This window comes from Schistocerca gregaria, chromosome 2, assembly GCF_023897955.1.
Source record: "Schistocerca gregaria isolate iqSchGreg1 chromosome 2, iqSchGreg1.2, whole genome shotgun sequence".
Lineage (NCBI taxonomy): Eukaryota > Metazoa > Arthropoda > Insecta > Orthoptera > Acrididae > Schistocerca > Schistocerca gregaria.
In genome coordinates this window covers 957334834-957350831 of record NC_064921.1, presented here as the reverse complement: position 1 = coordinate 957350831, position 15998 = coordinate 957334834, and the positions used below count along the sequence as shown (strand labels likewise).

The 15998-nt window shown below is 42.6% G+C and overlaps 1 protein-coding gene across 1 annotated transcript in view; it reads left to right on the top strand.

The window, feature by feature from the left end:
- The window catches only part of LOC126336068 (trypsin-like), an 86664-nt gene that overhangs the window by 45847 nt on the left and 24819 nt on the right, over positions 1-15998 (top strand). The window contains exon 3 of the mRNA XM_049999549.1: positions 12605-12770. Coding sequence (XP_049855506.1) covers positions 12605-12770 — 166 coding nt within the window. The remainder of the gene's footprint in view (positions 1-12604; positions 12771-15998) is intronic.

Here is a 15998-nt window from a genome sequence, read left to right as displayed (position 1 = left end):
AGTGTTGGCTCCTAATGTCAACAGGGGGTGGAGGCCGCGGTGGTCTCGCGGTTAGGGAGCTCAGTCCGGAACCGCGCGACTGCTACGGTCGCAGGTTCGAATCCTGCCTCGGGCATGGATGTGTGTGATGTCCTTAGGTTACTTAGGTTTAAGTAGTTCTAAGTTCTAGGGGACTGATGACCAAAGATGTTAAATCCCATAGTGCTCAGAGCCAGCCAGCCAGGGGTTGGAAGTGTAAGCATCGAATCGTGAACTCAGCAAGATGCTACGAAGCGTAGTTGAACTGCTTAGTCGACGAGTAACTAGCAACACTGGTACAGTGCGAGCAGTGGTGATACAAAATTGAGCAATGGCAACGATAAACAAAAAAAATTAACATCGTATGTACAACAAGAGTTACTGAAGGTGACATTTAGTCAGAAAGGAACACAAGGAATTTCAAAGAGTGAGAAAGAAGTGCCAGATAAAAAAAAAATACTGTGTAGTGTATAATAAAAACTGTGGATATTCATGAGAGGACAAAGCGCAGTTGTTACAAAAATTGGTGTTTGTGCTTTTCCAGGATGGTCGATTCAATTTACAGGATGTGCAAGATAGTGACCTACTACGTTATCGACATCAAATTGAGTGCGGCATACATTACAGAGATTTCAAGTGAACAGTAAATGGTTGGATAACTTCAAGCAATGCTACAGAATTTGAAGACGTAAGATAACGAAATTTCAAACAAAGAGTCAACTTGACGACTCACAGCGGAATCGCCCGAAAATTTGTAGATGAGATAAACAAACTTACTCCATCGTTCAGTAATGAATTTGTTGACAACTCCGACCAATCGAGATATGAGGGGGGGGGGGGGGAGATTATCTAAACATTCACTATTTGAACAAGATGTATCAGAAAATGTTAAGCATAATGCTAGTGAAGACAACAAATAATCAGTACATTTACTACATCAAAATATCAGAGGTTTAAAAACCAAAATTATGAATTTCAGATCTGTTTAGATGAGCTACAGTCTACAAATCATGTTGATATCATTTGTATTTCTTAACATCATTTAGGTAGCGAAAGTGAAATGCTTAATTTGGAAGGGTATATCTTAGCTTCAAAGTATTGCACAAAAGAGACGGAGAAAGTTGCCACTTACATTAGATAGGGTCACAATTATAAAACCACTGACATTCTTAAATACTGTAATGATTAGCCTCTTGAAGCACGTGCCACACAAGTAGAGACACACAAAAGACAAATAATTATAGTCACAATATACAGGGCTCCAACTGGTAATTTCCAACTGTTCACTAAACAGCTTGATGCAGTATTAAATTTCTTAACTTCTAAAAATAATGAACTCATACTAAGTGGGGATTTTAATTTAAATTTCCTGGAGGATAGTTACTCAAGATCCATAGTAGAGTCTCTTACCACATATTATAATCTCATTCCTTAGTACAGTTCCCAACCAGGGTTATGGGTACCAGTAGCACTGCTATTCATAAAATTTTCATAGATACTACCACACTAGCAAATATTAGTATAAAACCAATATTTAATGGCTTTTCATATCATAATGCTCAGTTGCTTGCATTTAATGTAGTGGGGTCTGATTCAACTAATAACAGGATCTGGAAAACTATTCGAATAATAAATGAAACAGGAATTGATGGTATAAAAAACTGTTTGAGGAATACAGACTGGAAAGGTGTATACAATTCACCTGGGATAAAAGAAAAATATAACTGTTTCTCTAATACGCCCGTAGATCACACTGAAAACTGCTGCCCTAAGAAAGTAATCAAAGCAAATAGACTAAATGTTTCAAAACCTAGAATTATAAATGGAATAAAAGGATGTTGCAAAACAAAAAGAAGACTGTACTTAATGTTTAGGGAAAATGATGATTACAGAGCTAAATCACATTACAAATTATATTCTAAAATTCTAAAAAAAGTAATCAGAACCTCAAAATTGATTTGGATTGATTAGAGATACCTCCAAAATTGCAGACGCTTTCAACAAGTTTTTTCTTTCAGTAGCAGACAACTTAGGTTTGCATAGTTCCTCAGGAGAAAGCTTAAAATATTTAAAAAATGCGGTTCTGTAGAAGTTTCACAAAATTCAACTATATCCTACCACACTGAAAGAGATTTATAATATTATTAACTCTCTTAAAAACAAATGTTCGAGTGGTTATGATGAAACCAGCACTACCATAATTAAATGTTGCTCCTCAGAAATGTGTCACAAACAGAGTTACTTATGTAATGAATCCCTCCACAGTGGTACTTTTCCAGATAGGCTTAAATCTGCAATTGTCAACCCATTACACAAAAAGGAGACAAATCATCAGTGGAAAACTTCCGTCCCATTTCATTATTGGCAATATTTTCAAAAGTGTTTGAAAAGGTTATGTACAATAGACTTTATAAACACTTAATACAGAAAAATATTCCCATTCGCGAACAGTTTAGATTTTGGAAAGGATTGTCAAGTGATCAAGCTATGTTCACTTTTACAGATGATGTATTATAATCCATAAATCAAACGTTATTACCACTTGGAATGTTGCGTGATCTGGTTAAGCTTGTAATTGTGTTAAGCACGATATCCTTACACAAAAGTTAAAATATTATGGGGTAACACGAGTAGCAGACTTATAGTTCTCATCCTATCTTTTTGATAGAAAACAGTGGTGCCTGTATCAGGCTTACTAAATAACAATAGTCATTCAAACTATGAAACCATCAGACAAGGGGTGTCCCAGGGCTCTATTTTAGGTCCCTTGTTGTTCCTATAATACATTAATGAGCTTCCATATGCAGTGTCACAAAATATAAATTGCTATAAAAACAATACCTGTGACCTCACTGAGCAATAAGCTAATGAAGTATTTGTAAGTTCCAAGGGTAGTTCCCAGCAAGTGGATTGTCACATAATTCTGACAAGACCCAGTACATACAGTTTAGTACCCTATAAGTACAATGTATTCAAACAACGAAATTAAAGCTGTAGACAGTGTCAGGGCTACAAATTGACCAAAACCTAAATTGGAAAACTCACACTCTAGATTTAATGAAACGCCTTAGTTCAGCTACATTTGCATCACGCCTGATAGTAGCAATAGATGTTTTAAAAATGAAGAAGTTAGTTTATTTGTCCTACTTCCATTCACTAATGAGTTATGGAATCATCTTGTGGGGAAACTTCTCTCACAAAGAGAACATTTTCAAAATTCAGAAACGAGTCATTATAATTATATCTGGTGTCAGTCCTAGATCATCATGCAGAGACCTCTTTCAGAAACTTGGTATTCTAACTACTACTTCTCAGTACACATACTCATTGATGTCCTTTGTCATTCCCAACATGTCTCTTTTTACACAAAATAGTGCAAAACATGATATAATAACAGAACCAAAAACAATCTGTATAACGACTATAAAGCTTAACATTAGTATAAAAACGAGTCAAATACATGGGCACTCACATAATCAATAACTTACCTGAGCATATCAAAGGTCTTGTAAGTGTTAAAAATCGGTTTCAGAGTGAATCAAAGAAGAACGAAATTTTCACTCTACAGCGGAGTCTGCGCTGATATGAAACTTCCTGGCAGATTAAAACTGTGTGCCCGACAGAGACTCGAACTTGGGACCTTTGCCTTTCGCGGGCAAGTGCTCTACCGACTGAGCTACCCAAGCACGACTCACGCCCCGTCCTCGCAGCTTTACTTCTGCCAGTACCTCGTCTCCTACCTTCCAAACTTTACAGAAGCTCTAATACGAACCTACAGAACTAGCACTCCTGAAAGAAAGGATGTTGCGGAGATATGGCTAGCTTTTGAATTATAGAACTTCCTGTTGGCCAACTGCTTCTACTGCACCGATGAATATCTTCACAATGATTATAGCTCATAACTCTGTCTGCATTAGAATTGTACAACATCCTAGTATCTTTCAACATCCCAGAGACTCCTCTCCAAGGGATCCATTGACAACGAATAATGTGATGTAACGAACCCTGAACGTCAATTACTTAGTGCATTCGTAGATAATTAAGCCAATTGTTAATCTGGATGGTAAATTGGTTAGAAAGTTATTTATAGTACGCGACAAGATGGAAGTGGTCTGCCCCCAACGATTCGTATTCGTGTGCGTGATCTTTCGAGCAGTGTGTGGCTATATACGTCAAAGCAAGCAAGAATGGGAAACTAGGAATAAGAGAACTGTTACTACGGAATGAACACTGCTATTGGCCAATACCTGGTCAAAATAACGTGCTTTTGCTTGATTCGTGGTCTGCGTATAAAAATGATAATCTTTTTAGAGCAAACTGTACCTCCTCCTGAAAAGTGTGTCACTGCAATTCATACCACTTAGAACATATTATCGCACTACCTGCAGCTACACTTTAAAGAATAGCCAGATTCACGAGAAGCTCCACGACAACATATTTCGCATTCGTTCGCATGCCATCACATCCATCATTTCTCATGACTCCTTTATACCAATATAATTGTGTATGCGTTCTTTAAGAGTGGATACCTAGCTGAAAGTCCAGCGCGGTTTGTAGCTCCCAAGAAGTTCGCCTTCGATCTTGATGATGTGAAACTTTGTGATCGCTATGGCGCGCCATTTTTCATTCGGTGTTTATAGTGCAAGTTAATATTTTGTTTTCAACGTTTCTTGAATGTCGACGATGTCCATTTTGTGAAGTGAGATACATACATCCCATAGAATGTTGATTTCTGCACCTCTGTCCGCCTCTTACAAACATGGTGAGTCATTAGGAGCCAATACTTGGTGAGTCATTAGGAGTCAATACTTGCCCTGTCATAACTGTTGACACAACACTTTCAGGTAAGCCTTAATGAAGACTGAACTTGCAACCTTGCACTCAAGGGGTTCTCTGTGAGTGTGCGTGTGTGTGGTTATGCGTAAACGTATTATTCTTCCTTGTGTGTGTGTGTGTGTGTGTGTGTGTGTGTGTGTGTGTGTGTGTGTGTGATAGAGAGAGAGAGAGAGAGAGAGAGAAAGAAAGAGAGAGAGGGGGGAGGTGAATTGATTACTTATTGAGTCTGGTAGTGTTTTTGATTGTTGTTATTGTTTTAGTGGCTAACGTGATCAATGAGTTACTGCTTCCATTAATTTAGTCATTAAGTACTTTCTCTTTCATTGCATGGGCTCATTGAATGTGAAAGCTCTTATACAATAATGAGAGTTTTTAGTTGTAATTGTTCTCTGTAATAATTGTCATGAAGTTTTGATGTTGAATGGTTTATGTCCACGTTTCATCAGGTGTTCAGCATAGGTAGAATGGTCAGTCTCATACTTGTACCTTATTATACACTATGTCATCCAAAGTACCTGGACACCCCCCAAAAACATACGTTTTTCATATTAGGTGCATTGTGCTGCCACATACTGCCAGGTACTCCAGATCAGCGACCTCAGTAGTCATTTATTTATTCTCGAATCAGAAACACACAAATTTACAGTTGCCATACACATCAATAAATATATACACACAAACTGTATTTATATTACATGTGCCCAGTACTTTGCAACCTCCAAGGCGCTTGGAGTGGCTTGCAGGAGATCAATCTTCGTGCAGGGTGCAGGGCAAAAATGGCACTGGAGCATGTGGCTTGTGGTTTGTTCTTGTCCACAATCACAGGACGTATCTTCTGTTATGAAGCCCCATCTCTTCAGGTTGTCTCTGGATCGTCCAACTCCTGATCGTAATCTATTTAAAGATGTCCATACCAGCCAGCTCTCGTTGTGTCCAGGTGGTAGTTCTTCAGGTTCTGGCGTCTGCAAGTGTGGTGTCGACTTCTTCCATAACTCCAGCCTTGCCTTCTCTGGTGAAACGGTGAGCTTCTCGGATGTTCTCAGGAAGCTCTTTCACGATCTCAGCCGTTGCTGTGGTGCATTATATCCGTGCAGTTGATGGGCACTGTCCTGTTCCACTTTCAGTCTCTCCATGTTGGCAGCTACCGTTCTGCGTATCCATGGTGGCGCTATTCCAGCCAGGCAGTAGAGCTTATCATTCCGGTAGGTCTTAAGCAACCCGTGATCAACCTGCAGGTTTCGTTGAGAGCAATTTTCACTTGAGATGACCTGTACCAGCCTGGAGAAGCATATTTAGCAGTAGAAAAGCACAGTGCCATTGCATAACTGCGAATAGTTTGTGGATGTGATCCCACTGTGTTCCCGCTAGTTTGCGAATTAGGTTGTTTCGAGCGGAGATTTTCATTTTGGTGTTCTTGCAGTGCGTTTTGAATGTCAGAGTTCTGTCGAGATTGACTCCCAAGTATTTAGGTGCGTGATGATGGTGGAGTTGGATGCCTGAACATGCAATATGTAGCTCACGATTAGCTTCCCTGTTCCTTAAATGAAAGGCACACACCTGTGTCTTCGAAGGGTTTGGTCTGAGTTGATTCCGATTGTAGTAGCTTGACAGTGTTCTAAGTGCTGTTGTCAGGTTTCTTTCTACTCTTTCAAAGCATGGTATCTGTGTAGCAAGACCTAGGTCATCTGCATATAAGAAGCTCCTTGTGCCTGGGGTCAATGGCTGGTCGTTTCTATAGATGTTGAAAAGAAGTGGAGCCAAGACGCTTCCCTGAGATAGACTATTTTTCTGCGCTCTCCAGCGACTGCGTTGTCCCTGAAATTCAACAAAAAAACCTGCGGTTTTGGGGGAGGGTGCTGAGTAGTCTAACGAGGTGGGCGTTGATCATATTGTATAGTTTTGCATGGAGTAACCGATGATGGACAGTATCGTACGCTGCTGTGAGATGCACGAAGACCACGCCCGTTATTTGACGGGTTTCAAAACCATCCTCTATAATCTGAGGGAGATTCAATAGTTGCCCTGTGCAGCTTCTGTTTGGTCGAAGTCCTGCTTGTTCGGGTATGAGAAGAGGGTCTATTCCTGGTAGGATTCTATTCAGAATCATACGTTCGAACAGTTTATAAAGGTGACTGAACAGGCTAACTGGTCTTGGATGATTTGCTTCCTTTCCAGGTTTCAGAAGAGCTATCACCCTGCTTTTTCGCCAGATCTTTGGTATTTGGCACTGGTTCATGCAGTTGTTGAAAAGCTGCAGGATCCACTTTCTTGTTTCTGGACCGAAATTCTTGATTTGCTCCATCTCAGTAGTCATTAGATATCGTGAGAAAGCAGAATGGGGCGCTGCGCGGAACTCACTGACTTCGAACGTGGTCAGGTGATTGAGTGTCACTTGTGCCATACGTCTCTACGCGATTTTCCACACTCCTAAACAGCCCTAGATGCTCTATTTCCGATGTCATAGTGAAGTGGAAACGTGAAGGGACACGTACAGAACAAAAGCGCACAGGCTGACCTCGTCTGTTGACTGACAGAGACCGCCGACAGTTGAAAAGGGTCGTAATATGAGTAATAGGCAGACGTCTATCCAGACCGTCATACAGGAATTCCAGACTGCATCAGGAACCACTGCCAGAATTCTGACACTTAGGCGGGAGGTGGAAACAGTTGGATTTCATGGTCGAGCGGCTGCTCATCAGTAAATGCCAAACGACGCCTCTCTTGGTATAAGTAAAGTAAACATTGAATGATTGAACAGTGGACAAACGTTGTGTGGAGTGACGAAACACGGTACAAAATGTGGAGATCCGATGGCATGGTGTGGATATGACGAATGCCCGGTGAACTTCATCTGCCAGCTAGCATATTGCCACCAGTAAAATTCGGAGGCCGTGGTGTTATGGTGTGGTCGTGTTTTTCATGGAGGGGGCCTGCATCCCTTGTTGTTTCGCGTGGCACTTTCACGGCACAGGCCTACATTAATGTTTTAAGCACCTTCTTCCTTCCCACTGTTGAAGAGCAATTCTGGGATGTCGCCTGCATATTTCAACACGATTGAGCACCTGCTCATAATGCACGGCCTGTGGCAGAGTGGTTACATGACAATAACATCCCTGTAATGAACTGACCTACACAGAGACCTGACCTGAATCCTATAGTACACCTCTGGAGTGTTTTGGAACGCCGACTTCGTGCCAGGCCTCACCGATCGACATCGATACCCCTCCTCAGTGCAGCACTCAGTGAAGAATAGCTGCGATTCCCCAATAAACCTTCCAGTACCTGATTGAACATATGCCAGCGAGGGTGAAAGCTGTCATGAAGACTAAGGGTGGGCCAACACAATATTAAATTCCAGCATTCCAATGGAGAGCGCCACGAACTTGTAAGTCATTTTTAACCAGGTGTCGGAATACTTTTGATCACATAGTGTATGTTCTTCAGATCAACTTTTGAAACTCCTGCTTTCACATTCTGAAACACACTGATCAACATTCTGGACCTTATAACTGATGTATACGTTCTCCTTCGCATTTAATTGGATTGTTTGTAAATGTAACTCAAGCTGTTCGTGTTCTGTAAGCAATGTGTAATCCCTGTTTTTTTTTTAGTATATTTGCTATTCTCAAAAATGGCTCAAATGGCTCTAAGCACTATGGGATCCAACATCTGAGGTTATCGGTCCCCTAGACTTAGAACAACTGAAACCTAATTAACCTAAGGACAACACACACATCCATGCCCGAGGCGGGATTCGAACCTGCGACCATAGCAGCAGCGCGGTTTCGGACTGAAGCGCCTACAGCCGCTCGGTTACAGCGGCCGGCTGCTATTCTCTGTGGTATTCTCTGTGCTGATTTGTGTTTGTTTGTTAAAGTGTACCATTTGTGCCTGTCAGTCATGCCATGGGCGTTTCTGTGTGTGCTGTGCTGTCTGTATTATTTGTGGTGTTTGTATTCTCTGTTTGCTATCATTTTGGGCATGTGTCGTTATACTCCATGGGTGTTACAACCATTGTTTGTGGCTATGAGTTGTGTTGTTCGTAATTGTTTTTCATAGTTTTCTTTGCTGAGTGGGATATTATTTAGTCTGTGTAGCATGCGTCGCATGGCCGCTAAATTTTGATTTTGTGGTTCGTTGACTATGGCATGTATAATTCCGTCTGTGCCTGTTGGCTTTCTGAAGGTGTAAAGTGTGTGCTTACTGCTGTCTCAGTTTATTGTTATATCCAAGAGATGTATTTCCTCTTGTGTACAGAAATCGTCTGCGGGAATTTAAGTATGAAAAATTGTGAAGTATCAGTCAAACAGTACGGGTACGGCCAAGACTGGGGGCAACTTGTACAGTGTGCGCCGTTAATAGCATAGGCACCAACACACTTCCCTCGTGTAACCCTGACGACTCCTCTGCATTTGCTCCATCAGAGTTATTGTTCTGTGTATTTCCTATCGATAAATAAATCCTCAGTTCTGTCACAAATTTAGCAGTAGCACGGCTCCGGACTGCGCGCCTAGAACCGCGAGACCACCGCGGCCGGCTGCATCTATCTTATTAATGATATGGGACAACTGTTCTAGGTGATAAACGTTTTCAGTTAGTGTTTTCTTTGCTCTGTAAATGCGTCTACCTTTAGAGATATAGGTTACGAGTTTCTGCCCCCATCTTAGTTATTATTGTGAGAGCAATCTGCTAGTTTTAGCTTTTCCTTTTGTCTAAGGAAAAAGCTAGCACCTCCCTTAAATTTCGTACGGAGAAAAAATTTTCCACACATATGTTCCAAATATAGTTCAGTGCATACAAAAATTTAAATAAAGCTTCATTTTATTGCGAGCCGGCGTCGGTCATCAGTAATGCGCGTTTCATCTCAACTCTTCTCTAGTTATCAATTATTCTCGTTCTGGTAGATTTATTTTCATTAAATGCATGAAAATATCTGTTATTAGCACAATTTAATACCAGGTTAATCAGCTTTTTGCAGATATCTAACAAATAACTTTAATTATGAATCCATCCTTTTCTTATACATGCGAAGTTTGCAGATGGTTAGTTTTGTGATGGAAATATTCACATATACGTGGTGTCTTATTAGTAGTGTGTGAGTAAGTTGAGAATTTGGATGTGAGGCTTGCGAGGGTAGTCTGTGCAGTTGCGACGACCACCGTGTCTGAATGGCTCAGTGTTTAGAGGAGCTGCCTAGTAATCAGGAGATCTGGATTCGAATCCTGGGCCAGCACTCGCAGCGGATACCTGTAATTCCTTTGTGTCTCAATCTGTTTTACTCACCATTATTTGTTCAGTGAAATAAAAGTTTCATGCCGTAACGCAATTTATTGTGTAGTACATATTTCAATAATGTAAGAACACTTGGTTCAAGAATCATGAAACAAGATTGTATACATGGAAGAAGCTTGGAGATACTGGAAGGTGTAAGATAGTTTATATAATGGTAAGACACAGATATAGGAAACCCGTTTCAAATTTTAAGACATTTCCACCGGCAGATGTGGACTGTGCCCACAATCTATTGGTTATGAACTATAGATTAAAGGCGAAGAAACTGTAAAAAGCTAGGAATTTAAAGAGGTGGGACCTGGATAAATTGAAAGAATCACAGGTTGTAGAGAGTCTCATGGAGACCATTAGGGAACGATTGACAAGAATGGCGGAAAGAAATACAGTGGAAGAAGGATGGGTAGCTTTCAGAGATGAAACAGTGAAATCAGCAGAGGATGAAGTAGGTAAAAAGAAGAGGTCTAATAGATATCCTCAGGTAGCATGAGAGATACTGAATTTTATTGATGAAAGGAGAAAGTACAAAAATGCAGTAAATGAAGAACAGACGTATATCACTAGGCGTAAGAGAGATACTGCCTAAAGGCAAAATAGAGAGACTTTTGGATACAGAAAATGTTCGACTGCTGCCCTGACCAGCACATTCTCCAGATCTCTCACGAATTGAAACCGTCTGGTCAATGGTGGCCGAGCAACTGGCTCGTCACAATACGTCAGTCACTACTCTTGATGAACTGTGGTATCGTGTTGAAGCTGCATGGGCAGCTTTACCAGTACATGCCATCCAAGCTCTGTTTGACTCAATGCCCAGGCGTATCAAGGCCGTTATTACGGCCAGGGGTGATTGTTCTGGGAACTGGTTTCTCAGGACCTACTTAATTGAAATACATGTCAGTTTTAGTATAATATACACTCCTGGAAATTGAAATAAGAACACCGTGAATTCATTGTCCCAGGAAGGGGAAACTTTATTGACACATTCCTGGGGTCACATACATCACATGATCACACTGACAGAACCACAGGCACATAGACACAGGCAACAGAGCATGCACAATGTCAGCACTAGTACAGTGTATATCCATCTTTCGCAGCAATGCAGGCTGCTATTCCCCCATGGAGACGATCGTAGAGATGCATGATGTAGTCCTGTGGAACGGCTTGCCATGCCATTTCCACCTGGCGCCTCAGTTGGACCAGCGTTCGTGCTGGACGTGAAGACCGCGTGAGACGACGCTTCATCCAGTCCCAAACATGCTCAATGGGGGACAGATCCGGAGATCTTGCTGGCCAGGGTAGTTGACTTACACCTTGTAGAGCACGTTGGGTGGCACGGGATACATGCGGACGTGCATTGTCCTGTTGGAACAGCAAGTTCCCTTGCCGGTCTAGGAATGGTAGAACGATGGGTTCGATGACGGTTTGGATGTACCGTGCACTATTTAGTGTTCCCTCGACGATCACCAGAGGTGTACGGCCAGTGTAGGAGATCGCTCCCCACACCATGATGCCGGGTGTTGGCCCTGTGTGCCTCGGTCGTATGCAGTCCTGATTGTGGCGCTCACCTGCACGGCGCCAAACACGCATACGACCATCATTGGCACCAAGGCAGAAGCGACTCTCATCGCTGAAGACGACACGTCTCCATTCGTCCCTCCATTCACGCCTGTCGCGACACCACTGGAGGCGGGCTGCACGATGTTGGGGCGAGAGCGGAAGACGGCCTAACGGTGTGCGGGACCGTAGCCCAGCTTCATGGAGACGGTTGCGAATGGTCCTCGCCGATACCCCAGGAGCAACAGTGTCCCTAATTTGCTGGGAAGTGGCAGTGCGGTCCCGTACGGCACTGCGTAGGTTCCTACGGTCTTGGCGTGCATCCTTGTGTCGCAGCGGTCCGGTCCCAGGTCGACGGGCACGTGCAACTTCCGCCGACCACTGGCGACAACATCGATGTACTGTGGAGACCTCACGCCCCACGTGTTGAGCAATTCGGCGGTACGTTCACCCGGCCTCCCGCATGCCCACTATACGCCCTCGCTCAAAGTCCGTCAACTGCACATACGGTTCACGTCCACGCTGTCGCGGCATGCTACCAATGTTAAAGACTACGATGGAGCTCCGTATGCCACGGCAAACTGGCTGACACTGACGGCGGCGGTGCACAAATGCTGCGCAGCTAGCGCCATTCGACGGCCAGCACCGCGGTTCCTGGTGTGTCCGCTGTGCCGTGCGTGTGATCATTGCTTGTACAGCCCTCTCGCAGTGTCCGAAGCAAGTTAGGTGGGTCTGACACACCGGTGTCAATGTGTTCTTTTTTCCATTTCCAGGAGTGTATTTGTCCAATGAAAAGCGTTTATCATCTGCCTTTTTCCTTGGTGTTGTAATTTTAATGGCCAGTAGTGTAGTTTTTATTCCACACTATACGCTGTTGCTGGATTGGCGTGTCGGCTGTTGCCAGGAAGGAGAGGAGGCTGGTGAAGCTGCACTTGCGCCTCGTGGACACGCCTAATTGCTCACAATCACTACAACGGGAGCTGCGCGGCCATGTGCATCTCTGCTCGTTCCATAAGAAAATCTTGTGTGGCGGGGACACTGGCTCGGCGCTCATATGCCAAGATGTCCAAGTAAGTCAGAGTCTCCGAAAACGTCTCCCTCATGGCTATTTTTGTGGTAGACACGACTCCACATCACACAGTACTGTAACTCACTTCTGGCATGGCTATTTCATAACCGGCAACAAGCGACGCGGCCCTATGGGATTCGCGCACAGGATTGCCTCCCTGCGATGGATGTGGCTGGTCTTCATGTTTTCCGTCTCGGTTGGAGTAGATTTACACCTTGGCTCCTCCGGAGACCGAGACTTATTTTAGATCTGACTAATTTTAAGAAAGATAGTAGACCAGATCTGACATTCTAATTTCAGTTTTTTAACATTTTAGATGCACATCACGGTTTTACCGTCGTTTACGCTGATGGCTCCAAACAGGAGAATTTCCTTCGCTGTTCTGTACTGTTCCCTGATCACGTTACCCGGATTCGCCTCCCTGATGAATATCCCGTTTTCGCAGCGGAGCTCCACCCGATCCTGAAGGCACTGAAGTGGATGAATCGTGTTCGGAGCTATAGATTTCTCCTCTTGTTTAGATTCTCTTAGTGCCTCACAATCATTGCAGAATCTGTACCCAACTGAGAAGATGGTTCAGGTGATATATGACCAACTGTACTTGCTCCGTTGGGGGTTAAGGAGGTGTCCTTCTGCCTGGTAATGTAGGAATATGGGGCAATGAACAGGCCGATCGGGCTGCCAAGGAGGCCTGCAGAGAGCAGGATGTGGTCCAGTGCTCTATCCCCTTGCATTCTGTCATTTGTGCACTCCGCAGGAAGCGCATGGAGTTGTGGGAGGAAGAATGGCTGACGGTGACGGCCAGTAAACTGCAGTTGGTGAAGTGAACAACTCGGCCGTGGCGTTCCTCCTGCCGGTTGCTCAGGCGGGAAGAAGTGATCCTCACGCGTCTTCGGATTGGGCACTGTCCTCTCACACACAGCTTTCTATTACGGCGGGAGATCCCCCGTTTTGCAATGCTTGTGGTGTGCACATCTCTGTCCGCCACATTTTAACAGACTGCATTTTATAACGTGATGCAAGGGCAAAAGCACAAGATGATGGGGATCTGCCCTGTGTTTTAGCTAACAATGAGACGTATGTGTCTAGCTTTTTAAAGTTTTGTGATGTGTCTGGGCTCTGGCCTAAACTTTAATGCTGGAGGCCTTAGTGTATTTTACAGTGGCTAGCTACTCCATTTTTCCTTGCGGTCAGCCAGCCACTTCCATCTGTTATATTGTTTTAGCTCCCTCTGCCACTTTATTCCTGTGTTGTCCATGTTTTACTGCTGGCGGCATGCTTCGTCGCACGCTTCCGAGTGGGTAGGCCCACATTTTTCCAAGCCTATTACCTGTGTTTTACGTCCTGTTTTATCTTATTGTTCTGAGTCTTTTCCTAACACCAGTCTCAATCTGTTACTGAGCGGGCGCTGAAGACCTTGCCGTCGTGCCCCCATACAACCCTCTCCATCCATCCACATAACTCACTTCCCCTCCGCCACAAACACAAGCAAATATGTAAACTAGCAACGCTTTGAGACATTGTTCATCACTTTGGATAATTCCTATGATCGTAAGTTTCTACTATAAGGTATGAATTATTTAATCAATCAAAAACTAAATTATGGTCACCTGACCTGGTGGTTCTGTGCAGCAGGCGATCTATAAATTTGTCGTGTTTTTTTTTGTGAAAACCAATTTACTTGCCAAAATGTCTATTTTAACACCATTACTAGATGTCTAGTTTCGGCAATATGTATCGCAATCTTCAGATTTATAAAGAGAATGTATGTGGAGATTACAGACTTACGGTCAAATAAAAATGTTGTAGGACATAAACAAGAACTTAGTGACAAAAACTACATGCTTATAAAACTTGGCAGTGGTAGTTACACCACACAATATTTAAACCACTTCATCACATTATGACTGTGTAAACACCATTGCCCCATATTCCTACATGTGCTGTAAAACAAAACCTCTTGTGAAATGCTGCTCATTTGGACGGATTCCATCCAAAGTAAAAATATAACAATGACTACTTTTAATAAGTACAATGTAAATAAAAACATACCATAAGAAAGTCTGAACATTACAATGGCATGCCAGGTGTTCTATCGCGTTGTATGGAAATGAAAATCAGCGTTTGGCGTCATTGTCCGGGAGGCCCATTGCGGGGCAGATCCGGTCGCTTTGGTGCAGGTCTCATTACATTCAACTCCACATTGGGCGACCGGCACTCCGGATGGGAATGAAATGATGATGAAGACAACACAACACCCAGTCCCTGATCGGAGAAAATCCCAGATTAGATTAGATTAGATTAGATTAATACTTGTTCCATAGATCATGAATACGACACTTCGTAATGATGTGGAACGTGTCAGGTTAATAAAAGATGTCTGTACAAGAAATTACATTACACAAAATATTGCACGACACTAATGATTAAGTTTTTTTTACTTAGTTTATATCTAAAAATTCAGCCAATGAGTAGAAGGAGTTGTCATCTAGAAATTCTTTTAATTTATTTTTAAATGTTAGTTGGCTATCTGTCAGGGTTTTGATGCTGTTTGGTAGGTGCCCAAAGACTTTTGTGGCAGCATAATTTACCCCTTTCTGTGCCAAAGTCACATTTAACCCTGCATAGTGAAGATCATCCTTTCTCCTGGTGTTATAGGTATGCACACTGCTATTACTTTTGAATTGGGTTGGATTATTATCAACAAATTTCATAAGGGAATATATATACTGTGAGGTTACTGTGAGGATCCCTAGATCCTTAAATAGATGTCTGCAGGATGACCGTGGGTGGGCTCCAGCAATTATTCTGATTACACGTTTTTGTGCAATGAATACTTTTCTACTCAACGATGAATTACCCCAGAATATGATGCCATACGAAAGCAGTGAATGAAAGTAGGCATAGTAAGCTAATTTACTGAGATTCTTATCACCAAAATTTGCAATAACCCTAATAGCATACGTAGCTGAACTCAGACGTTTCAGCAGACCATCAATGTGTTGCTTCCAGTTTAACCTCTCATCAATGAACACACCTAAAAATTTTGAAAATTCTACCTTAGCTACAGACTTCTGTTCAAATTCTATATTTATTATTGGAGTTGTGCCATTTACTGTACGGAACTGTATATACTGTGTTTTATCAAAATTTAAAGAGAGTCCGTTTGCTGAGAACCACTTAATAATTTTGTGAAAAACATCATTCACAATTACATCACTTAGTTCTT